Source organism: Anguilla anguilla, chromosome 9, assembly GCF_013347855.1.
Source record: "Anguilla anguilla isolate fAngAng1 chromosome 9, fAngAng1.pri, whole genome shotgun sequence".
Classification (NCBI taxonomy): domain Eukaryota; kingdom Metazoa; phylum Chordata; class Actinopteri; order Anguilliformes; family Anguillidae; genus Anguilla; species Anguilla anguilla.
In genome coordinates, this window is record NC_049209.1 from 43,651,547 (window position 1) to 43,676,268 (window position 24,722).

The window sequence follows — 24,722 nt, forward strand, 5'->3', positions numbered from 1 at the left end:
GGATGCCTGCGTTTCGCATCGAATTAGCCGGGTCGCTTGACACGACAGGGGGAAAGGGCTTTGCTGCAGTATTGCAGCTCCACGTCTTTTGTTTGATTTTCTCCTCTTTGAGTGACAGCCGCTGGCTGTGAGTTCCCTGCCTCATTAATAGATGGATACTTGTATCGGTATCAGTAACCAGGTTTTTAGAAGGGTGTGTTAGGAACTAAGAGGTCAGGCTAACTTGTTTTGTTGTTACTTTGCACTTAATGAACCAATTAAAACGGCTGATTACACAGTTAACAATCTTCACCTGGTTAATTGGGTCTGATTTGAGTGCTGATTTTAAGGCGAAAACAAAAAAACCAGCAGAGCTTTGTGGCTCTACAGGACCGGGGTTGCAGACCCCTTCGGCTGAGAGAACCGAGAAAGAGACCCAGCGTTGATCTCTTTCTCAGCGATGCACATAAAGGACGGCGGAAGCACGTTCCCGAAGCTTTTTCGGTTTTCGGCTGAACGGCAGACCTCCGGTCCTCGGCCGTTATTCCCCTGCAGCGGGCTGAAGCCTCACAAACAACGCGCGAGTCAAACTGGTTTTTTTGTGTATTCTTCCCATTGAGAGCGCAGAACAGAGGGGTGTGTTCTGTTGGGGAACCGTCCCCGGGGTGTGCTCGGGCGGGTCAGGCCGCCGAAGAGGCAAGCCGCCGCAGGCTCCGGCGACGTCCGACGACGTCCGCCGGAAAAGTCTGCCGTGAAAGAAAAAAAGCCCGGCCGGGTTCATCGCCGAGGTTGTGTCAACAGCAGTCTCCTCAGACAGGAAGCGTGAGGGAACAATGCGCGGCGGCGGCGTCGGCGGTGGCGTCCAAGGCCGGCGCAGGAAGCCGTCTTGACATCTGCCGCAGGAAGATTCCGCCGCATAAACAACCGCGGGACGGCCGCGGGGACTTTTTCGTGGCGGGAAGGGCGCTGATTGATTGCAGATGGCGCGGCGGCGGTCTACGGCGGACGGGTGCGTGTGTATGATCCCTCCGACAGCCCGTTCGGGGCGTGATGGATGTCGTGCTTACCTTGGGCTGAATGTTCTGCCCGGCGTCCCCCAAGGGCCCATCCTTAACAGCGATACACGGACAGTGTTTTTTTTTTTTTTTTTTTCTAGACTGCATTTTCCATCTAGAAATGAAAGACAATGGGATTTGACGTGCTCCGAGGCCTCGGCACCTTAAAGCCTTGCCTTCGCCTCGCTGACGGCTTTCGACGGAGATGTTATTTACGGCGGTGCCACTTTATGGACCGGTTTGGCCCTCCCCCCCCCCCCCCCTCGGTGAGGTGAAGACTGGAAGTAATGGTTCTCATTTCATTTTAATGCCAGGGGGTCAGGAGTCACGGCGGTGGCAGGGCCACGGGGGCTCCGCCTTCATTACAGGAGCGCTGCGGGGCCCCCTGCCTCCAGGAGGAATTCATTACGCTGCCCTGGCGTCACCGGGGGAAGGCTGATTAATGAGTCATCGCACCTACTTACCGCTCTCCGCCACGTCTCCAGGCCTTCACATCTCTTCCTCTGTTGTCTAAGAGAAAGGAAGATCTATTTCTGAGATTGTCTGGGGATAGTGCAGCGGAGGCCCCTGTTTCATTGAGGATATTGCCATTTTTTAAATTAAATTTTAGAGATATCAACCGGATCTCTAAACCCCCTCTAAACATCCTGCCACGCCACCCCAGTCTTTGTACACTGACCTAGTTGTTGTTGCAATGGTCGGCACGGTCTGTGTGATTTACCCCGATAGAAAAGGAGTGAATGCACGGGAGCAGAAGTGGCCTTGCTGTGGACGCGATGTCCGGTCCGTGGGAGATGTGCTCACTGCCGTTCATTAGTCTTCTCACGTAGTTTGCGTGAGATCTTAGAGTGGAGGAGACAGCGGGTTAGTGTTAGGTCTGGACCCATTTCCTCAAAAGCCCACGCCATTGTTAGCATTTTTCACGGAGCCCAGAAAACAGCCGAGCACGGAGAATTAGAGCAAACAAACACAGGACAGTTTGAAATCGATTTGGGTTATGGAAGTGTCTGTGTCTCCACGTTACATTATTTCAGACCTGGTTGCACTGTATGACACCGGGGGGGGGGGGGATGAAGTCAAGGACAACCAATTTGTCCTGACAGGTGAATTAATTTGAGGCATTAAAATGTGGGCGATGGTATGGAAATGAAAGTAATTAAGGTGATAGATTAAAAACAGCGTGGAGATGGATGTCTTTTGAAAGACTGTGCCAGAGCTGAGAGACATCCCTTCTCCTGGAGATCCATCTCTGTAGGTTTCTTTTGATGAACAGAGAGGATGATTCAGAATCATGTTTAATGATTTAAAAAAAAAAATCTGACATAGATAAAATAGACAAAATGTAGCACATGCATTTGTTTTTGATTCGTTTCTTTTACGATTAAGAAGCATACCATATCAAATCACCCATTAGTAGCCAATTAATCTTTCTTTTCAGGTAACAATTTTTCAGCTAATAGACTCACCTTTAGTTCTGCTTCTTTCGAGTAAAATTAATCTGTAATTTTATCCCCAGTAGCAAAAGTCGTGCTCTTTGTCATAATGTAAATAACCTAGCACTAGGCACTGTAATGTCATATTGGACACAGTCAAAGTAAAGGGAGTCAGCCATTTCACACAGACTGGAAATCTTTAATAATGACAAAACCATCAGAAACGGGTTAGGGGCCGTTGTCAGTGCGAATGTAAACCCCGTGCATGTGCTATTTCGTGCTATCGAGCTTTACCTTCAGTGTTCGAGCTCCAGGGACCCAAGGTTAGCATTAACGGTCCATTCTCAAAAGAGGCGAGGGCACAGCCTCGACTGGAACTAGTGGCTGTAAAATCACGAGCGTTGCCACCGCCTCGGTGACAATCACACAAGCCTTTGTGCTTGAGTGCTGCCCGCGTCATAAAAAAGAGCTACGCTTCCTTATATATGCGCAAACACACGCGCGCTCAAACCGATAAGAACTTCGTGTAATGGCGTCGTTTATATGAAGGAACGCGGGAGAAAACCGCCGATGCCCCATCATGCCCGTGAAGATGGAGGACGGGCTGTGAATTTGAATGTCTCTCGCGTTATCGCGCCGTGTAAATCTCGCTCCTTTCTATTGCTTTCTATCTTCCTGTCGTCCGTTTTTGATTTCCTTTGTGCTGCGCTGCAACTCAAGGCCTTTTGTCCACCGCCCATAGGCGTCACATGAGCGAGGGGCGGTGTTGCCGAGGCGACCTCAGCGGATTTACACCACCGCAATAACTGCGCGTTTTCTTTTCATTTATATTTATTTGTGTCAAGAGCTTTCAGGTTCATTATAAATTTCCTAAAATGTACAGTGCTTTGCAGAGGCTTCCATTTCAATTCAGGGAATGAATTAAAATTCAATTAGTTATTGGCCAAATCCTCATATAAACCCTCATATAATTATGGACGTTTTCAGTTCATGAGTTGAATTTCAGTTTATTTCCTGAATTGACTGGATTTAAATGGAACCGACCACAACCTTGGGAGTGCTGATAACTTTACGGCTTAAAAAAAGAATAATTTATCTGTGTGCGGACGGCATTAAAATTCCATTGCCTTACTACATTAACTGAGTGCTGCATCATTCTTCTAAATATCCCGTTGAAAGAAAGGCACCGAGGCAGAATTATCATTATATTCAGTCCGGAGTTACATTGTGATTTACTACTAAAAAAAATACCGACTGGCAAAAAAATCATTTCATCAACTCTTTCTGACTCGGCGTGGGGTCAATAGAACCTTTTACGAGCGGTGGCATGTATTGATCGGTGAAAGCTCGGCGATTTATAAAATGCAGCGTAGTCCCCGCATTCCGAGTCTTGCCACTAAAAAAAGTCTCCTGAAGTGGTCTCTGGCGTAGGCCACATTAAAACATAAGCCAAATTAGAGTCTCTCTGCCAGCCCGAGATAGTGGAGAGGGGCTCCTAGGTGCTGGAATTGTCGTGTTCGTGGCTGGAACGCGATCAGACAGGCCCCTGAAGAGAAGGCAGAATCGGCGGTCGTCGCAAGTACGCGCAGTGCGAACGCGAGCGCCTGATTGGGCCATCTGAACCGAGCAGCTCGGACTGGAGGCCTGCCACGTTATGTATTTAGCTCTGGCTCTTGGCTCGCAAGTCCGCGGCGCGAGCAGCTGCATCGGCGTTAGCCTTCGAGTGGCTCTCGACGCGCGTCGTCACTTCTCTGGCTAAAGGGCAACAGCTTTTTCTCTTCAAAACCCGCATCCGGCAGTCTCTGCGGGAGCGCTCTTTTGTACGGCTGGCGAAAACACGCCGAATATGGCCTTGCTGAGTAATTACAGCCTCATCACTCTCGTGACAGATGTTAATATTTGTTTTGAATGTTTGTGGGGATTAATGTGCGGACTGCTCTGCGCTCCACTTCTGCTGAACGTTTGTTCTCTGGCAGCGTTTTGGCAGTTTGTTCAATTAACATGACGTCCGCGCCGTTTCCTTGCCTCTTCTTGCCGTTTCGCAAATCAAAATGCCAACTGCTTGGTTCAAGCTTGAAAGACTGCACTGCAAAGAAGTGTCTGAAGTGTTTTTGTCTTGTAATGAGACTTAAAATCTTGTTTGTTTGACAAGTGAAATTGTCTTACCCCACTGGCAAATCTTGAAATGAGTCAAACTGTCTCACCTCAGTATTTTTGTCTTATTTTGCAAGAAAGTAATGAAGATTTTAAGTCTACATTTAAGACTAAATATACTTGCTGAGATTGACTTATTCTTTGGTCTTTGCAGTGTAAAGAGGCTGAAATTCCTCCACTTTAAAGAACAGGATTCCTCTGTCCCATCCCATCCTTTGATATGGTAATTCATAGGCATCTTGCATTCAGCTCGAGTTGGCTTTGACCTAATCTCTCGACCATGTTATTTTGTGTTTGTCATTTGAGTAGCTTTTGGTCGTCTCACATTCCTACAGTAACTGAACAAGGGGACCTCAGCCCTATGTATTTTACCCTAGACACCACTGGTAGAGGGGTCAGATACAACTCAGTCACATTGTACACCCACAGTTATGTTTAACGGGCTGCAAGCACTGCTTCCCTTCTATTTTCACGTCTTTCTGTGTCCGTCTTTAGTTTTTTTCTGAGTGACAGCTTTTTTTTTTAACCATTTGAAGAGTAGGTTTTATGGAATGTTTTTTTCAGAATTACAAGTGTTCATTTCTTTCAGTTATCAGTTGAGATTGTTACATCAGTGATAAAATGTTCAGTTAGGAAAATTCTATTCACATATTTGTGATCTTACACCTTAAAGGGTTAATGAAAACAAGTCGTCTTATGCATTGACTCCACAGTGCATTTAGTAATTGTTTCTTTAAATGGACTTGCTGTGGACTTGACTTGAATTATTCAGGTGAATTAATCATGTACAGGTATATCTGCTGTTCATGCCCTCTCTATTGCTTCATGCAATGAAAAAGATATCTAAAGTAGTCGTGGGCCTGTACACCAATTTCACTGGTCCATTCATTTAATGTGTCGCGAACAATAAGTGGTACCATTCTGTGCAAATGGAACCTTTTTTAACATGGTTCGCTATAGAAAACACAAGTTGAATTGAGCTGAGTTGCTCAGCTTTCTGGAATTAGCATTCATATCCTGCCCACTGCTCTGACATCTTCCCGGAAATGTGCACTAAATTATCTGAATCCAACCAAATTCAGCTCCAAGTAGCAGCTTGAAATTTCAATCATTTCCTTATTCTGTCATGGAAATGACTGCCTTGCCTCGCACATTTGTGATGTCACTCACGGAAAGTGCTTTATCTCAGTGACAGGGGCGCTGCGCACAAAGATCTTATTCATGTCTGAAACTTTTCAGAGCTGTAGTCGTCTATCTCTCTCTGTCCATCTCTGATTTGAAGAATGGGTAGACCCTGAGATTCCTCCTTTCCACATTCCTCCCTCTTTACCAGGGTAGACCACTGTCTTCCTGTCTGTCAGCTCATGTGCTGTATTTTATGGTGAGACAAACGGAGCTAATATTGCAATAATAACAAGCCTGTGTCCTCACTGCCATATTACACACATACATACACACACACACACACACACACACACACGCACACATACTGTATCACATATCATATGCACTGCCAAATCATACCCACTCACTACTTTAGCTCTGTAGCAGGGGGAGAGTAGAGCCAGTTCCATCTGAAGGAGTACTTCACCGATTCTTTTGAAGCCGACTGGTCTTCCGGTGATTCCCGTAGTACCGGCGGTTGCTGAAAGAACAGCAATTCCCAAGAACCCCCAACTAATTAGTACCGGCTGATAGAGGCTCCGAGCAGAGCGTCTTCACAGAAACCCAGAACCTTCTATCTTTGGTCTTTTCGACGCGTCTTCTCTGATCCGACTGTCGAGCGGATTCCACCCGAGGCGCGTGCGCAGGAGAGCTTCCTCCCGCTCGCGTTTGCGCTCAGACTCCGGCGGTAAAGCCGCTCGGCGGCGCTCTCCTTTAGCTTTCGCGAGGTGCTCGCTCTCGTTTAACTCAGCGGTAACGTTCAGCGGAGCCTCTACGCCCAGGTAACCAGGCGACCGCCTCTGCCTCCCTCCCTCCCTCAGTCACGTGGAGCGGCTCTCTCTCTCTCTCGAACCCTGGCTGTGATTGGTCGCTGTCGGTGGCCTCGGAGCGCTGCTCGGAACGCGGCGCGCCGCCGCGCCGTTTGGCACGCGAGCCGCGGCCGGTCGTCCCCGGCGTGAAAAGGGCGGTAATTAGCGGGGCCGTCGTCTGCGCCGGAGAGATAATGGAGCGCCCGGAGCGATGCGTCGGCCCGGTTTGAGTGCCGGCGGGAGACACCTGCAGCCGCCGCCGCCGCCGCCGGTCGACAGCCCGGTGCGAGAGAGGGGTCAGGCCCAATCGTTTACCGCGCCGCCGGGCTCCAATCCGGGGGGGGAAATGCTAATGCCCTCCTGCGTCCGGGGAACACGCATAAATCATACGAGGGAAGAGGAATCCGCGAAGCACGCCTTCCGTTCGGCCAGCTTGTATTATTTAAGGCGCTGGGTACAGATGAGGAGAAAGACACGCGACGCACGCACAAGGAGTTTCATATCTCACCGTTTCGCGTGACCTGCAGCGCTCTGATGAGTCTTAAGCAGCCCTGATTCCCTCCTGTCACAGACCAGTCACTCGCTGGTTACTGAAGGGGATGCGGTTTACTAAGAAAAACTGAGGACAAAACATGAACCTACTTGTCGCAGGTTCTGGAGATGGGGTCACAACAGATGTCTTTGCTGCACGTGCAGAATCATTTAATCCTGGGGGGCGGGGGGAGGGGGGGGGGGGTCTCTAAAGGGAAAAAGAATGGCTAAAAATGTGAACACCTTCAGTGAGAGAGGGTTTTTTGATGAATTGCTATGAAACGGGCAGTGTAATTAAACAAGGTTTCTCTGTTCTGCGGGAGCCTGGAGCACATATTTTATGCCACCCCGCGTTCCGTCACTGACAAACAATGTAGTCGAGAAGAAACAAATGAGGGCACCTCTGGCAAATAAAGATTTATTATTCACTCTCGACGGAGCGCTGGCAGGGGAAAAAAACAGCCGACGCTCGCGCGGGGGGGGGGGGGGGGTGGGGGGATGGAGCCGGGCTCGTTTTTTACGCCTCCGTCAGGAGGAGTTTCCCCCCTCACGTCGAGTTACTGCCGCCGCCGCCGCCGGGGAACGTGGGAAAGCGGGGAGAAGTCGAGTTAACGGCGTTTGAACAACGCGGCGGGCGGAGCCGGGGTCCGGGCGGGGCGAGGCAGAGGGGCGTGGCCGCGAATTGCGCCGCACGGCCGGATACGGCACCGCCCCGCCCCCCCCCCCCCAAGCGCGTGGACAACCGCGTTCGCGCCTCTTCCTGGCCGGCTGTGAATACCCAGGGACCCCGATTCATATATTTCTCGTCACGTTCCCCCCCCCCCCCCCCCCCCCTTCAGCGAGCTGCGCTCTCCAGTGGCTGGAGCTGTCACGAGAGGGCTTGTAGGTCAGATGAGATAGAGGGGAAAACATTTGTCCTCGTATTCGGAGGGATTTCTCTCTCTCGTCTGACAAAGGCCTGAACGGCGGGGGGCGGGGGCGGTGTACAGGGCCCTGGGCCTCTCCCTGGTGCCTGTCCCGCACAGATGAGGGACAGCGTGCCTGCAGACGCTGAGCTGCCGGACAGACCCCCCCCGCAGAGTAATGCCAGGATCGACATTGGCCGGCCATCACCTGCCCTTGTGCGTAATGGATCGTGATTGAGCGTCGAGTTGAGGTGCGTCCTCTGATTTGTGCTGCCTACTTCGATTGGTCTGATCGAGTGGGGGAGGTGGCTTAGCGCAAGGACAGTTTAAAGCTGATGAGAGACAGAGAGAGCCAGAGAGGGAGATTGACAGACAGACAGAGAGAGAGAGAGATGGAGAAACTGAAAGAAAGCCGGAGAGAGTGAGAGAGAGATAGAGAGATGGAAAGACAGAGATAGAGAGAGAGAGAGATGTAGTGTGTATGAGACAGTGGCTCTGGTTTCTAACAGATAGGCCTGGCTGGGAGGAACTGCTGAGACGAATGACATCAGCCCAGGAACCTGGAATTGGTCCTGGACAAAATGTGAGGGCATCAATCTCTAATTCAATTGGCTGGCCGGCTCGCCTGATGGCTAACTGAATTACTGCAGTCAGTTTTTCAAGGTAATAAAGTCTGATCCAAACCAGAGGCCTTAGCATTTTAATGAATGCCTACAAGAGGCACAGGACATGTTCCCGTTAAGCACACTCAACAGGAAGCTGAGGAAGTACTCAAACTTCCGGCTCTTGATTTTTAGTGTAGCGCCCCCTGTCTTTTGAACCCATTCACCCCTCACTGAGTAAAGACGTTTTTCCTTTGTTTTATTGTATTAAATAGCATGGCTTCATGCTGTTTTTAGCTATAACCCCAGCTAGCTACTGCTCACTCTTATATGTATATGTCCCGAATTTGCCTGGGACACGCAAGGTCTTACCTCACCTGCTTAGCGCTAGCAGGCTAACCACGCCCGTCACTGCTGTGCGGGGTCCAGGACTGACATCTGTCGCACACTGACATCACCTGATCAGGTGTCCCCACATGGGGACCGGAGAAGGTCTCTGCCTCTTTAGAGACTCGTGAGCGCGAGGGTGTGCCGTGAGGGACAGTAGGTCCGCAGCCCGCCCCAAAAATGATGGCTCAGCCACAATCGCACTTCAGAGCAACGGTGTTTTATTGTGCACTGTGCAATCCCTTCGGGAAGTGCAAGTGACAAATCCATCCATCCATTATCTATACCCGCTTATCCTGGGCAGGGTCATGGCGGGTGCTGGAGCCTATCCCAGCGTGCATTGGGCCCTAGACAGGCCGCTAATCTATCACAGGGGACACACACCATTCACCCACACACTCATACCTATGGAGTCTCCGATTAGCCTACCTGCATGTCTTTGGACTGTGGGAGGAAACCCGAAGGAACCCCACACGAACATGGCCGGATTCGAACCCTGGACCTGCCTGTCCACTGCACCCCCGTGCTGCCTCCATTGACAAATGCAAAAGAATATCTATTTACAGTGAGAAAACAAAGGTGTGTGTAAGGGTACCGTGCGAGTGGCACTGCAGCTACCTGGCACCTGGCCTGGCCGACTCAGAGCTGACTCCTCCCATGACGCTGCCACACAGAGGGCGATTGGCGGCAGGCGCCCTCGTCGGCATGGCGATAACGGTATTCGCCGGGGCACCTTCTGTAAAGGAGTCTCGGCACCGGCGCTCGGATTACACTCCGCTCTGAATGGTTATCTTCTCTGCCTCGCCTCCTGTTACAGTTTGAGCCCCTGCGATTCAAAAACAACGAAACGGGATCCCTTCCCCCGTTCCCCTTTGATGAGGCCCTCTCTGTGCGTCCCATAGTTTGACTGTAGAATACATTTCATTTATCACGCCCCCCCACCCCCATCCACACTGTCCCATTTAAATGCTCTGGCAAGCAATGGAAGGCCTATCAGATGTGCTCTTTTACCGCTGTGGCCGCTGCAGAGCTCTTCGGGGCGATGTAATGCTGTCAGGAAACGCTCTGTTGCAGGCGGAGTTGTGGGCGTGGCCTTCCGTGCCTGAGCCTATAGGACGGGGGGGGGGGGGGGTAGGTCAGGTCATGTGACCCCAGAGCTGGGGGGTCTCCAGAACAGCGCTTCAGAGTGACAGCCACGGCTATCGAGCTCCCCAACAGCGCGACAGGACAAAGGGCTTCTCTTCCACCACCCGTCACTGCTCTGGCTGGAACAGGCTTTATTTCCTGGGCCAGACACCCACACGTCTCTGAATGTCTGAGTCAGGGATGTCTGCTGTGCGAAAGTACGAGGCCAGAGCCCAGACACTGAATAAGAGATAAAAGCCTTTAAGTGCCAAGTTCAAAACAAACTAATAAAAGCCTGCAGACACTTTGTACTTAAGCGTAGGCACGATTAAGCAAAACACATCTGCATTTCTACACACTTTGTTTTGAATGTGCCACTCAAATAAAGGAATATTAACTTATATTCAGATAGAGAACCTTAGTTTTCACCTTGTGCTCCCTTGAAAACACAGAGAGATCCTTTCTAAATTGGACTCTCACTAGAACACTGCTCCCATCTACTGTTCTTGAGGAGTCAAGTGTTACTACATTATATTACATTTATTTAGCAGACGCTTTTATCCAAAGCAACGTACAAAATTGCATATCATGGTCATGTTATAAACTATGCCATGCAGAACCTCTATAAGGATCTTAATTACTTCACTCAATGAACTTAAATGAAGTTAACTGTCTTTTTTTTTAGAAACTCCATTATATTTAATTAAATTGCCCTTTCCTCCTTGATTACCTCTAAAGGATACGCCTTTAGAAATAAGCTCTTCCACAGCTGCGGTGGCATTCTAGAATCCTGCGGTAAACAGCTGCCACGTTTGAACGAGGAGGAAGAGCGCGAGCGAAAGGGGGCGGAGACTATCTCCAACAGTTATTCGCAGCTGGGTTTCGTCACGTGGACTCAGGAGCGAGAGCGGTTTCTTACATCCCCTCTGGCGCGGTTATGTTGACGCTTAAGATGGAGCGTGATGAACTGATGTCAGTCAGGTGAAGGAGTGTCAGACATGTTATGTGCACCGCCCTCAGATATCAAGCCCCGCCCCCTCGTCACTAGGGAAGGGAGACTTAGCAACAAGGCCCTGAGCACCGGCGGCCAAAATGATGTTCTGCCCGTGAGGGGCAGGCAGTACAACAGGTCTGCTCTCCCCCATATTGCCAGTGCTGCCCTCTGCTGTCCGTGTAGGTACCTGCACATACCCCCCTCTCAGCGCCAGGCTGCCCTGTTTGTTCCGCGTTGACAGATAAATAGCCTGGGTGAGCACGACTCAAATAAAATATGACACTCTGTCAGCGCGCGCTGCGGAGAGAAATTAGTTTTTCTCGCAGGTGATTTGTACCAGATTTTTTATTTTTTTTGTGCGTGCGGTCGCTGATGTTTTCATATTTATTACAGAGACAGCGACGAGAAGAGAGAGAAGAAAAAATAAACCCAAACGGATGTGCGCGCCGCGAGCTCTCAGTTCGTCTCTATTTGGAACAATGTCCGCGGCTCGGCCGCGCCACGAAATCAGGAATAGCCTTCCGTTAGCAGCGCGCTCGTCTCTCACGTTGGGCTGCAGGGCTGGGCTGTTTGAGCACCGCTGGGTAGTCCTGGTTGTGGCTCTGGTTGGCGGGCTCCCGGGCAGGGGGACGTGTTTATGGAGCTCCGGGCCCCACGGCGCTGTCAGACCGCCCCCCACTCCCCACCCCCCAACCCCGCGTGGCTGACGGGGGGATTGATGAAGAGCGCCGCCGGGATCTTCCTCCCAACCGGCCAAGGCCGGGGCCAGGGTCTGACCCCCTCGGGCTGCCGCTGTGACAGCACCTCCCAGAGTGGAGGCAGCAGGGTGTGCGTGTGTGTGTGTGCGTTTGTGTGTGTGTGTGTGTGTGCGTGCGTGCGTTTGTGTGTGTGTGTGTGCGCGCGTGCGTTTGTGTGTGTGTGTAGCTGTGTGCGCATCTGTGTTTCTGTGTCTACATGTGTGCGTGTGTGTGATTGTATGTGTAGCTTTATATGTGTGTAGTGAATCTGTGTTTCTGTGTGTGTGTGTGTGTGTGTGTCCGTATGTCTGTGGGTGATGGTTTGTGCATCTGTATATGTGCTGTGTGTTTGTGTGCATGTGTGTAGGTGTGTGTTTCTGTGTTTGTGTGTGCGTGTGTGTGCGCGTGCTTGTATTCATGTGCTTAAGTGTGTCTCAGGCTGAATGCTGGCTTATTGTTGTATTGAAGGGTGATACGCATTCGTTTGGACTCTGACTCACTGTCTCATGCCAAACCCGGCTCATCTGAAGCCTTTGAAGGTGGATTCTCTCAGCTCTGTAATGCCTTGCTCACGCAGAAGTGTAACTGATGCGATAAAGTCAGTGCCAAATTCCTCTCTGTTTGAAGAAAGCCCCTCCCTTCACCCTTCCTCAGAAACAACACTGTAACGCCCCAAAATATCCAGGCAGAAATATCATGCGCCCAAATTTGCCTGCCGAGAAAACCTCTCACGTTCCAATTTACCAGGCCTGAGGAACACCTTATGATTGACGAAGGCCCTCTGAATCCGGGAGTTGTTTGTGAAGTGAACTTCGTGCCGCTCCCTCACTTCCATAGATACCCTGGGGGAAGTGTCCAGTAGGGTGCACCTTTATTCCAGACAGTTAGAATGAGGTCGGGTGGCAAATACTTATGGCTGGAGTGTGGTGACCAGACAACATGGTGGATTACTCTTAACTGAGTATTTACGCTGACATGAGCTTACTTCAAGAACAGAAAGACATCAGCTACAGTTCATAAGGGGATGAATGGCGGCGTTCCTCTTATGTTCACGGATCCACTGTTTGTCACTGTGCTGGCTAATCCATCCTGTTAGCTTCAGTTTGGTGCGAGGAGAACACTGTTCCCTTCGGTGCACTGCTGAGGTGTGGAATAGGAGGTTCAGGACTGCAGCAGGCTGGTTTTTTACCACCCCGCAGCTATTGTGCTAGGGCAGTTCTTACTCCCCGTAATTGCGTTTTAACTGCACTTCCGCACGGCTAACTGCATTTATTAGCGCTGTACCTGCCTCCCAAGTGCATCTTAAAGAGCTGAAGTCGCCTAGTCCCTGCTGAATAGGCTCCCCCTGACCAAGGACCAGTAATCCTGCTCAAAATTAATGTCACTCTTCTGGAAGAGCATGTTCTCTCTGCTGTGACGTACTCTGGGGCATCCAGACTAGACCGGAGGAGGAGGACGAGGAAGCTGGAGAAGATTCCGCTATTTTTTTCCAATGTAAAATGGAATCGTTTGATTGAGCCCTTTAATGATGTCACTGACGTGGTCGGTATTTTCAGATCCCTGCTGGCCGCGAGCGCTCCTGCCTGGTTGCTTTTATGGAGTTTCTCCGCCTTTTGGCATCGGCTCATTGCTCGACAGCAGCGCTAGCTTTCTTAGCCCAATGCTTCTGCTACTACCCAGCAGCGCACTTATGTATCATATGCATCACAGCGAATTAATCTCCCAAGGCGCATCCGTGTGTGAGTCACGATCTATGGACCCACAGCAACCGACGCAATGCACGTCTGCACCTGAGTGCTTGATTGAATTAAATCGGTAAACTCGGGCTAAGAGAGCTAATCTCTCACGCGTCTCTTATAAACAGCCATAGCTCCGGTTTGCGGGCTACAGGGAAAACACATTAATCTGAGGAGCGTGCGGCTACCCTGTGTTGTGACAATAAAAGAGTGAACTCGCTCACCTCCAGACGTTCCCTTTACGGGGCCATTAGCGCTGTCAGCCGCTAGCTGTCCCAAAAGCAACATTGCGACACCGAAGATACCTGCGCTGATCCTAGCGCACTAATCACAGAAAGGGCACCATGTGATAAACGCAGAATGGAGAATGGCTCAGAGGCTACGGGCTTGGCAGCGGCTGCATTTTAATGGGGAGGGTCGGGTCGAGACCCACAGTTTCGCCCCAGGTGTGTATTCCTCCAGTGATAACAACCTGAAGCGAAGATCCCCAACACCAGCTCAGCGCTGCAGCTGAGAGTGAATGCTGAATCACAATTAATATTCTACACCACACTTACAGAAGTAGGCCTATACAGCATGTGGACCAAAGTAGGAGGACCAAATGTTATCTGTTAAGAGTTGAATTAACACTGGACATTTTACTGTGTAGATATCACAAAAATAGTCGATGCAAGACCATGGATTCTGAAAGTGATTTTGGAGGTCAGATCCTGTTTCCTGTTGTATAGTAGTGTTTATGAGGATTATAGATTGCCTTTAAACGTGGGAAATGTCACTTGTGACTTGGGGCTTCCCTCGCTGCCACCAGAGAATGGTGTTGCCTTTTCTTTTGATGTGTGACACAAGGGTAAATAAAAAAATAAATATCACGGAGGCGTGTAATCCAGCTCTGTCAAATGCCAGCCCACCTCAGACAGGCATCGCACGCAGCCGGCGGCCCCGTTCCCGCGGCGACCGCCGCTTCCGCCGCCACGCCGGAGCGCGTCGCCGCTGATTAAAACCGCCGGCGAAACAGCGGCCGACACCGGCCGCCGAAAAAAGGTGCAGCTCGCTCCGAAAAAAGTTCATCTTCGCGACTCAAAATCCAGGCGCTGTAATCCAGACGTCCTTTATTTATATAGCATGGAGAGGGAAGCGTATGCATGCTGTTGTTTTGAGGCTACCCAGAGCTCTCTACGCAAGCGCAAGGACGTGGAGACAGACTCGCTTAGCTGAAGTACTTTTGTGAGCGCCACAACAGTGTGTGATCGGAGCCCAGACTCCAAAATTCAGACCTGCCTCTGCGCACCCGCCAGAACCTTACGGTTACGGGTGACCTTTTGCCCTCCTTCGGTCCAGTCTTTGACCTCTGTGACCCCTCTCCAGCATTGGAGTTTTGAGGAAGGGGTGAGGGTGGGCATGGAGATTGTTCCCAGGGCACCCCGTGTCTTTAAATGAGCAATGACCCGTGATATCTGGTCACGAGAAACACACACACACACACACACATACTCACACACCGCTTATCCGTATATCACCTCTTGCCCTTCATTGTGTCTAATGGTATAATAGCATCAGTGTGAGCTTTACAATATACAGAAGTGCTCTGGGTCCATAAATCTTCCAATGGGGTCAGATCAGACAAGACAATGAGGATCTTCCGTCTGTGAGGATATTGTCTGGCCATTACATTACATTACAGGCATTTAGCAGATGCTCTTATCCAGAGCGACTTACACAACTTTTTACACAGCACTTGCATTGCATCTATTTGTACAGCTGGATATATACTGAAGCAATGCAGGTTCAGCACCTTGCTCAAGGGTACCACGGCAGTTTCCTATCCGGGAATCGAACCTGTGCCCTTTCAGGTTACAAGACCAGTTCCTTACCCATTACACTACACTGCCACCCAGGGAGTTCCACTGTACATCTGTAAGGAAAGTTGCGTGATTGTGAGCATCTTATTGTTTTGTAGGTGCGAGTTCATTCATTCGTTCAGATGATATCGCCGAACCCAAGTGCTTATCTGATGGAGACTGTGCCCTGTGAATCTAGACCGTTTTTCCTCAGGCGATCCTCCTTGCGCCAGACGTTTACCGACTCATTCGCTAATCCCTGGATTTCAGTACGTGCGCGTCTGCCTTTTTTTGCCGGGAGGGGGAAGGAGGAGGGGGGGAGAAACTTATGCCAGAGGGGGAGTCCCACGGCGTCTTTCAGGACCTTCCCGAAAAAGCAAATGATACTTTGATAGCGGGTGCCGTTAAACAGTCATCAGCAGCCAGTTTGAAAAGAAGATAAATACAGGCTGTTCTACATGGGCCTCCCTGCGTGAATGAGCTGAATATAACAAGGGGAGGCCAGAGCACATTAACCTGCTTCCACCACCCACAGCCTGCTGGCCCTAATTCACTAAATTAAGACGACCTGTGAACAATATTCTGCAAAAAAAAAAAAAAAGATCAGATATTTTTAGAAAATGTCATATCCTCATGCTTTGTTGGAACGGACCTATTGGAAATACGCTCTAGCCAGCATATTGTTTGCCATTGCAGACATGACCTCCAGCTACGTCACTAATCATGCCAATTACAAAGACAGCGTGCTCCACCTGCGGGTGGTCCGTGCTGCGCTCTGTCTGCCTGCTGCTAAGCATGCGCGAAGGAGAAACTGTGTTTCTGATTAAAGAAACTCTGAAGCTGTAGCGTCGGTCCGGCAATTCAATTCTGTTCCGTTCTGTTCTGCTGCTGCTGCGGTTAATTGAATAAGACTGTGGAATGCTCGCATGTCCTTGTGCCCCAGTTCAATCCCGATAGAGACTGAGAGGAACCTGACCTTCCCTGCATTCTGTGAAGCGAACAGGCACCGAACGAGAGTCAGTAGATATTTTGGTGCTTTGGCTTTGCACACAGGTGACTCAATTTCCTAATGGCCGTGAAAGAAGTGATGGTGCCTATTAAAAGCCGGCGATAGTGAGCTCCTTCGTTTCAAGTACATCTTTGACATGTTTTTTTTGTGAGACACTTAATGGATTTTTGTGAACGTGATTCATTTTGCTTCAAATCCAATCTGTGCTCCCTTTTCATTAAAACAATAAAAAGCTGTCGCTATTCCAAGAATTTCAGTCCCCTGGTTTGGGTAGCTGAAACCATCCAAACTCCTGATTGATCTGTTACCACCTCACAAACAGCAGACAGCTGATTAAACCAAAAGACTGATCTATTATCACTCTGTTCACATGATGGATAGCCTCTACTGCCATCTAGTGGACTGACAACGAATTTTCCAGTAGAAAAAAAAAAAAAAAACGACACACCCTGCTCTCTTATTTATTATTAATTTGCTTAACGGACACTCAGGGTGGTTTACGTACAATTTCCCCACACTCGACACGTTATACATTTCCACAGCTGGAAACACACTGATTTAATTCTAGTGAAGGGCCTTGCCCAGGGGCGTAAGTAGCTTTGGATTTGAACCTGCAACCTTTTCGTTTACCGGCACTGAGCATCGACTTTTTTCCCTGTGACTGAAATCCTTCTCTTTCCTTCTCTGTTTTGTCCTCCAGTTTTCATCATGGCGTCTGGACTGCTGGTGTATCCTTTCGGACTCAATTCGGCCCTGGTGAAGTCCTTCTGTGGGGATTCCGGCATTTACTACGCGGGAGAGTGCCAAATCGGCTGGGGCTACATGTTGGCCATAGTGGGAGTCATGCTCACCCTCTTCCTGCCTTTCTTTGCCAAATATGCACCCAAGGAGCACTTATCTCCCACCCCTCTGCCCACCATTTTATAGTGACAACATTTGCAGGTGACTCTTTAGAACGCAAGTGTGTGTAACACACCCAAAGTACACGTTTTCATCTGTCATGCAAAATACTGCTTCCACAATTCTTTACTTTACGGGATGAAATGGATTTTGTATCTGCCTGCCAATCAAACTCACCTAACTATTTTATCACATTGCAACAAAAAAGTTATTGTTATTTTTATACTTCAGTTTTTTTTTTTTATCAATATACTAATCTGTTTGAAGGACTAGATGTCTTTGCCTGACGTGCAAAGATTGTGAACAACAGACCAAGAACAATAAATGACCAATATCTGGAAGTGTACCAGCCCCTTGTACAGTACATGAAATAATTTTTGACTGTCATTTGTAGGTGTAAGGGACTTATGTCTGCTTTGGGTTACCGTAGCGTACCATAGCCTGCTATAATGCATGGGCTGTAAATCTAACATTCCAGAATAATCTCTGCTATCAGGGAGTTTATGCGTTTAGTGCGTGGAGGGGACAGCAGAAAGAGGAAACTTTGAGGTGAAAGAAGAAGAAACTTTTCAGGGGCTTTTTTAAAAAAAACTAACAGAAAATATTTCAAAATTTTAATTATCTTTTTATTGGTGAAAAACACTTCAGTGGACTGAACATGGACTGAATTGAAAAACGGTGAGAAGGAAATTTGACAAAATGGATCTGAAGATGGATGTGAACTTGGAAAGGGATAAAGGTGCTCATTACATCGGTGACTGTGCTGAACGGATGTGCTGTGTTCTGAGATTTAAAAGAGTTTTTGTTGTACATAGTGTCTGGACTTGAGACCAGCTGCAGTATCTAACAACGCTGCGGTTGTGGGGCATTTGAGAAGGGAAGAAATTGAAGGTGAAATAATAACTTATACATATTTTATGTGCATTTTAAATGTCTTGTGGCTGCACGGCCAAACTTCATACAACATGTACCAGTGATTTCTTTTTAAAAACCTGAAAATGTCAGTAGACCAACCTAACTGTCAAAGAGAAGTACCAGAAATCCACGTCACCTGCCTTCGGAAAATCCAGTCTTTTCAAAGTATAAAGAAAGAAATTCTATCATGTGACTAAATAAATACACGTAATGACTTCAAAACTGTGTAAATTGATTTTTCACTGACTGGCGTAGGCATGACATACATCTATATCGACCCTTTGCCAAGTGCTGAAGGAAGAACGCATTTAAAATCCAAATCAGTAGGCTTTCTGTTAAGGGATGGTCTTAAACTACAGAATAATTCAGGAGCAATGTACTTCAGGGGAAAAGGTAGAGAAAAGCAAGTGCTATTTGCTGAATAGCAGATGACATTGGGGTTGGTTCACAGTACCTAGTTTGGATAAACTTGCTTAAACCCAACCGACTTGTGCCTTCATACAGTAACAACTGCAACTTTCAATACTGTTCAGGTTGTCATCGATTTCTGGAAAAACTGTGTATTGTTCTGTGAAACGATAAGCATACTTGGTTTTGTTTCATTCCTGTGTGTGTGTGTGTGTGTGGTACATTTTCGTAAATGTTTGCAGTTGTACTGTGTAGAAAGAACATGATTTTAACAGAGTTAAATGCTACCGCAGTCCTGGTGTTTCGGAATACGTGACGGTACTCTTCTCGCGCTAAATCGCGCCCTGGCACGTTTGTCAATTAGCTACGTGGAATAAATCACCGTAATCACTCTATTAAAAAGGTCACGACGTGCTCTTAATGCATTCATTTACCTTAGCATAGGACTCTGCATGGGAGAACTGTGGCCGTACAAATTGAACGTGTCCTGTAGTTATCAGTTACCCTGTAATGTGTTAAGCATGGCGAAATTAATGACCTCGTTAGCGGAGGTAATGCAAGTTTTTTTTAATCTGTTCTGCAAATTCCTTTTTTAAACTGTGTTCAAGGATAATTTAATGGATCAAGCAGTGTGCTGTAGAGCACCACAGACTCAACATTATCACACGATCTCCCCTGCTCCAAACTGTTTTTTGCGCTGTCCTCAATTTCATGGTTACTTGTCTTAACAATGGGAAATATTAATGGAGCCTTCTGGGTGGATGGGCTAATATAAAATGGAAACTTGTTAAAATAATAAAAGAAAATCACCCACAATGATGATGTTAAACTTGTCAAAACCTCACTGGCTGTGCTTTGACTCTGATTGTTGCAGATAATTTTTTTTAAGTGTGTTGAACATTGTATGTATAGTCTTAACACTGGTGGAACTCTGTTTTGTAGATTAGATGTAATGAGTTTCCATTGTATCTTTTGGTTGTAAATAAAACAAATTGTGTGAGCTCACTTTTCATTCTAAAATGTCCTTTTGAAATATATATTTTAAAATATTACCTCATCAACATGTGTTTAACCCCTGAAACTTAACATTGTTAGCTGTTCTGTGGATATCCTTTGTAATAAAATGTTTCCTAAACCACAAAGATATTTTTATTTTTTTCTCAATGGTTAAAAACAAACCCACCACTGTTCAGACTGATCACTGATGAAAACATTTTATTCACTGACTCGACACAAACAGATCTGAGCATATGAACAGGTATGTATGAAAAAACAGTGGGACTTAATGAGGAATCACACGGATGTGCATTTTCCCCCATTCCATATATGGCTCTACACAGTATATATTAACCTTCATATTCAATTATATTAATCAGCTGTGAAATCTGCAATGGAATGTGCAGATCTGACAGAAATCTGATGCTAAAAGAGAACATAAATAAATATATAAATATAACATATTTAATGTGAACAACATTCAAACAGTTCCTAAAAATCTCATATTAGGAAAACAATCATGTTATGCAGAGAAACTGATTCGGGTTTTCTTGCGTTTGGAACACTTCTTAACCAATTAAATGTTGAGCTGCCGCTGGCCACGCCCCCCTTGCCCTCCCCCTACAGGTCAGATCTCGCTGAAGGACTGGAGCAGCCGCCTCATCTCCGCGTCCGACGCCCTCACCGACTCCTGGGCGTTCCTCTGCTCTGAGGGGGAGGCGGGTCTGACCGACACGCAGGTGAGCAGGTCCCGCCCCCCGTGGTAGTTCCCCACGCAGCGGTGCACCTGGCCCCGGATCAGCCTGGGAAGGTCCCGGTCCTGCGTGGGGGGGGGGCGAGGGGGTGGGGGGGATGAGAGGGCGGGGTGGTGGGGGGGGGTCGAGGGGAGGGGTGCGTGCTACCTCTCGCTGCAGCTGCGCTGAGCTTCACTCGCTTCACTTGCTCTGCAGCTGGCTTTTAAATTCAGACGCTTATTTTTAGCACCCTCTGTAATATTCATGAGGAAAGCCATGACTAATTCAAGCCGAGTGGATTTCTCTTCTGAGTGCGCAGAGAACGTATCAACACTGCTGCATGAGCAAGATGACAACCAGAGACCCCGCTGTCAGCCTGTGTTTATATGTACACACACAGCAGGAAAACAAAGGAAGGTCCTCCAATTGACTCTTACTAGGAGGCTACAGCCATTGTTTCATTGTTTCATTGTCCTTTGATTGGCTACAGAATATATAAAAGGAGGCTACAGCTGATCTGTAATGCCCTTTGATTGGCTCTATAAAAGAAGGCTACAGCTGATCTGTAACGCCCTTTAAGTTGCCCTCTATAGGAGTAGGAGGAGGTTACAGCTGATCTGTAATGCCTTTTGATTGGCTCTGTAAAAGACCGCTACAGCTGATTTGTGATGCCCTTTGATTGGCTCGATAAAAGGAGGCCACAGCTGATTTGTGATGCCCTTTGATTGGCTCGATAAAAGGAGGCTACAGCTGATCTGCAATGCCCTTTGGTTGGCTCTCTAGAAGAGGAGTCTACAGACATTCTTTGATGCCCTTGAATTATTAACTCACAAGAGCAGCGCTTCCAGAGGAAGTGGTTAAAGACTCACAGTTTCGTAGAAGACGCAGCGCACAACATCCTTCCCGTCCCTCAAGAGGAAGCTCTTTGCACCGTGATTACCGACCGTGACTGCAGAGTCGAGAGTCGCTGGAGAAGGGGGGGTGGGGGGAGCGATTAGAATCGCGTAAAAGCTGAAGAGACCCACCTCAGCCTTTTATGTACTGTACCGTGTAAACACATTCATCTGCATGTCAGCCAGGCAGAGCTGAGGGAACCCACCGAAAACCTCAAACAAGCAGGCCACTCTGTCCTTGTACTGGCTCCAGTGCTTCATCCCCCCGATGACCGTGGTCAGGACGCGCAGGGAACTGTCCACCGCCAGCTTAATCTGCAACACAGCTGATTTCTGCTAAATACAAGTAGCAAAAATGCTAAATTGTAGCACGCTAACCAATATGACAGCATATACAGCATCTCTGATGATGGAGCACTTCAGAATTCTCTCTGTGTGTGGGAATTAGCTTTGACATTAGGCAAATCAAGTTTTTCCGTGCCTGGATAGTTTGGTTAGTCATGCTAGACTACAATACCTTTAGACCGTTCTTTATTATCCTTCAATGTGTCATTGTGCTAATGCAATTCATTCCCTCTGCCTCTATGACCAAAAACGTTTTGAAATACTCAACATTCGGCTTCTCATTACCTGAGGCCGGGTGGCATTTTTGGTGGGAAGAACCGGGTTATCTTCTTTGAACTGACCGCTGTGCGCAGCGGTCTTAAACTTCCAGGTCGAGTCCTGCCATTGGCCGCCTGCAGCGGGCGGGTGCGGCGGGGGCGGCGTGGTCACCGGTCTTTGCGGTTGCAGTGGACGGAAGGATCCTTGGAGACCTGGCTGTCTGGGCACTGACTGCTGGCCTGATTGCACGTAAGTGTGGGAAGGTTGGGACCGGTACTGAACGCTTCCCCTGCTGTCGGGGAAACTGCACGGTTTGGCGCCGGGCTGTGCACTGGGGCCCTGCCAACCCGTTGATCCCGGCTGTCCCATTTGCGGTCTGCAACACCGAATTGAAACAATTACTAGGCGCTTAATTAAAGACGGGCACATTATTTCAAGAAGACTGCAAACCAACTTAACATTAAATGGAATAAATCTGCTGGGGGAACAGGGGACAGGGGAACTGTCGCTCAAAGCTTTGTCCTGTAATTAATTAGTTTTAGTCAAGCGGTATTTATTTTAATGAATAAAGTGTGATATATGTATTGACCATCACAAAGGATAATGTTGCTTGATGTTGGTATAGATATGGTACATTCCAAGCAAAATGTTGCACGTTTAAACAAATATTTAAACAATAATCACTTTTATAAGACAGATCTATGCACTACACAATATGACCAAAAGTATATGGATACCCCTTGGTCTGGTGCTGTTTTTCATGGTTTGGGCTAGGCCCCTTAGTTCCACTGAAGGCAGATCTTAATCCATCAGCATACAATCACATTCTAGATGATTCTGTGCTTCCCCAGCAGTTTGGGGAAGGCCCTTTCCTGTTTCAGCATGACAGTGCCCCCGGGCAGACAGCGAGGCCCATATAGAACTGTGAGAAAGAACTTGACTGGCCTGCACAAAGCCCAGACCTCAACTGCATCCAACATCTTTTGGATCAGCTGGAAAGCTAACTGCAAGCCTGGCCTGATCGCCCAATCAGTGCCTGACCTCACTATTGCTCTACTGGCTGAACGGAGGCAAATCCCTGCAGCAATGCTTCAACATCTAGTATAAAGCCTTCCCAGAAGAGTGGAGATTGTTATAGCAGCAAAGGGTACCAACTCAATATTAATTACCATAATTTCGGATGAGATGTTGGATGTCAGGTGTCCCCATACTTTTGGCCATGTAGTGTATGTATATTCAGGGCTTCAGAAATCTTATCTAAAATATTTTGGATACTTGACGATAATCTTTACCCCACGTTTCCAGTTCTACTGGGATGTGTTAATGGCGCAAGGCCTCTTCCCGCAGAGCTGGCTGCTGGTCTGTTGCTCAGCTGTCCTTGCCTGCTCCACGGACTGTTTTGCCCAGCAGACATTATGTAGTTTGGGGCATTGCCATCAGAGTTCCCAGAATTCCCTGAGGAAATAGTTGCTTACATTTGAGACTGTCTTTTGAATGTTATTTTTTCTGGATGCTGCTGTGTGAGAGAAAGTGCTAGACTGAATTAGCAAATTCCCTGTATTTTAGCGTCATCTAGTGCAAATGAGATTATAACATAAGTGTAAACAAGTACATGATTGTTACAGCGCTGTTACACAACTTGGCAACAATTCATACAATATGGCTGCGTGCCATGTTACCTGATGACATCGAGGGAGAAGCCAAGCTCTCTGCTGGATGAAATTCATTGCTGGCAGTCCGACAGAATTCATTCTCAGGTGGATTTGATGTCAAAGGTAGCCGGCTTCTTCTCTTTTGATTAAACAGTGGCACAGACAGACAACCTACATAGGAACAACACTGACTTTAATTAGCAGTTTTAAAATATTTTATATTACAAGGATTCTATTAAAGTGTTAATAACTGATTTTTCTTGTGTAGGCTATACATTGTTTTTGTTTTTATTTTTTTAAGTACAATTTGTTTTCCATAATAGATTAGCTGTACTGGGATATACCTTGCAATTATCTTCAATTAAAAAAAAAAAATTTTTTTATTTTATTTTTTTTACATTGTTACATGTTTACATAAAATGAGTTAGCTAACACAATGTGACTATCTTACCAGCAGTGGGTCTGGGTAAAGTTTCGCTCAAATTCCTTTTCATTTTAGTGATGGAATTAATTAATTAATCTTATTCCAGCAGTTCCTCGATTAATAATAACCTGAGAAACATAAAACCGCGATTAATCTCTAGATCTTTACATTTTAAAATAATTACAGAGTGAATGCTTTGTTTGCTGCATTGCTATTTACCTTATGCATTTTAACTGAAAATTGATCTCTAAACTCCGCTCAAAGTGAAGTTGAAAAGTGACAGGTTGCTAATGACAGTTACCATTAGCATAATATTGCACATTCGTTGCCAAGTTAATCAGCTTCAAGCTATCTTGACCCTGACGTTAAGTATATGTTGTTGATTTATCCTTACCTAACTAGCTATGGTGACATATTTACCACTCAAAGCATAACGTAAAACAAATCAAATGCGGGCGATAAAATTTTTAGATAGATAACTGATAACTGTTTACAACATTACTAGCTAATGTTAGCAAGCTAGTTAACGTTCAACACAAACTTGAGGGACGAACTCAGCTGGTACATATTTCAGTACCGTTTCCCCATACAATCAGCATAGTTTTTCCCAGTTGTTTCAAATATAAATGGATAAATAACCAGCGATACCTACGCTTCGGTATAAGAAAATTATTTCTTGAACCTCTCATTCGGGCCAAACTAAAAATGCTTCTTGTTCTGTGTGAAGCCCAGTGCGCGC

General features: G+C 47.5%; 2 protein-coding genes across 6 annotated transcripts in view; one reads left to right on the forward strand and one right to left on the reverse strand.

The window, feature by feature from the left end:
• Nucleotides 1-19,823, forward strand: part of LOC118234908 (transmembrane protein 211) — a 100,742-nt gene extending 80,919 nt beyond the window's left edge. Inside the window, exon 3 of the mRNA XM_035431765.1 lies at nucleotides 17,159-19,823. Coding sequence (XP_035287656.1) covers nucleotides 17,159-17,385 — 227 coding nt within the window. The 3' untranslated portion in view covers nucleotides 17,386-19,823. The remainder of the gene's footprint in view (nucleotides 1-17,158) is intronic.
• A 59-nt stretch (nucleotides 19,824-19,882) lies between these two features.
• LOC118234907 (spermatogenesis-associated protein 22) lies at nucleotides 19,883-24,722 on the reverse strand. Of its 5 annotated transcripts, none has more exons than XM_035431764.1 (8): nucleotides 24,636-24,722; nucleotides 24,011-24,111; nucleotides 23,587-23,730; nucleotides 23,200-23,362; nucleotides 21,935-22,283; nucleotides 21,511-21,619; nucleotides 21,281-21,378; nucleotides 19,883-20,497 (listed from the first exon to the last, which is right to left on the reverse strand). In XM_035431764.1, the coding sequence occupies exons 2-8, from the start codon at nucleotides 24,051-24,053 to the stop codon at nucleotides 20,306-20,308; spliced, it is 1,098 nt and encodes a 365-aa protein (XP_035287655.1). In that variant the 5' UTR covers nucleotides 24,054-24,111; nucleotides 24,636-24,722; the 3' UTR covers nucleotides 19,883-20,305. The 5 variants fall into 5 exon arrangements, with proteins under 5 accessions (XP_035287655.1, XP_035287653.1, XP_035287651.1 ...); XM_035431762.1 differs by having other exon boundaries at nucleotides 21,511-21,637; XM_035431760.1 differs by having other exon boundaries at nucleotides 21,511-21,640.

What these genes read in the sequence shown, in the direction of transcription:
- LOC118234907 (XM_035431760.1), bottom strand. Translation starts at nt 24,053, where the DNA reads ATGAAAAGGAATTTGAGCGAAACTTTACCCAGACCCACTGCTG. An exon ending in TTTACCCAGACCCACTGCTG is followed by an intron (nt 23,731 to 24,010) that starts GTAAGATAGTCA and finishes GTTCCTATGTAG; the next exon opens with GTTGTCTGTCTGTGCCACTG. An exon ending in CTGCTTGTTTGAGGTTTTCG is followed by an intron (nt 21,379 to 21,510) that starts GTGGGTTCCCTC and finishes CCCCTTCTCCAG; the next exon opens with CGACTCTCGACTCTGCAGTC.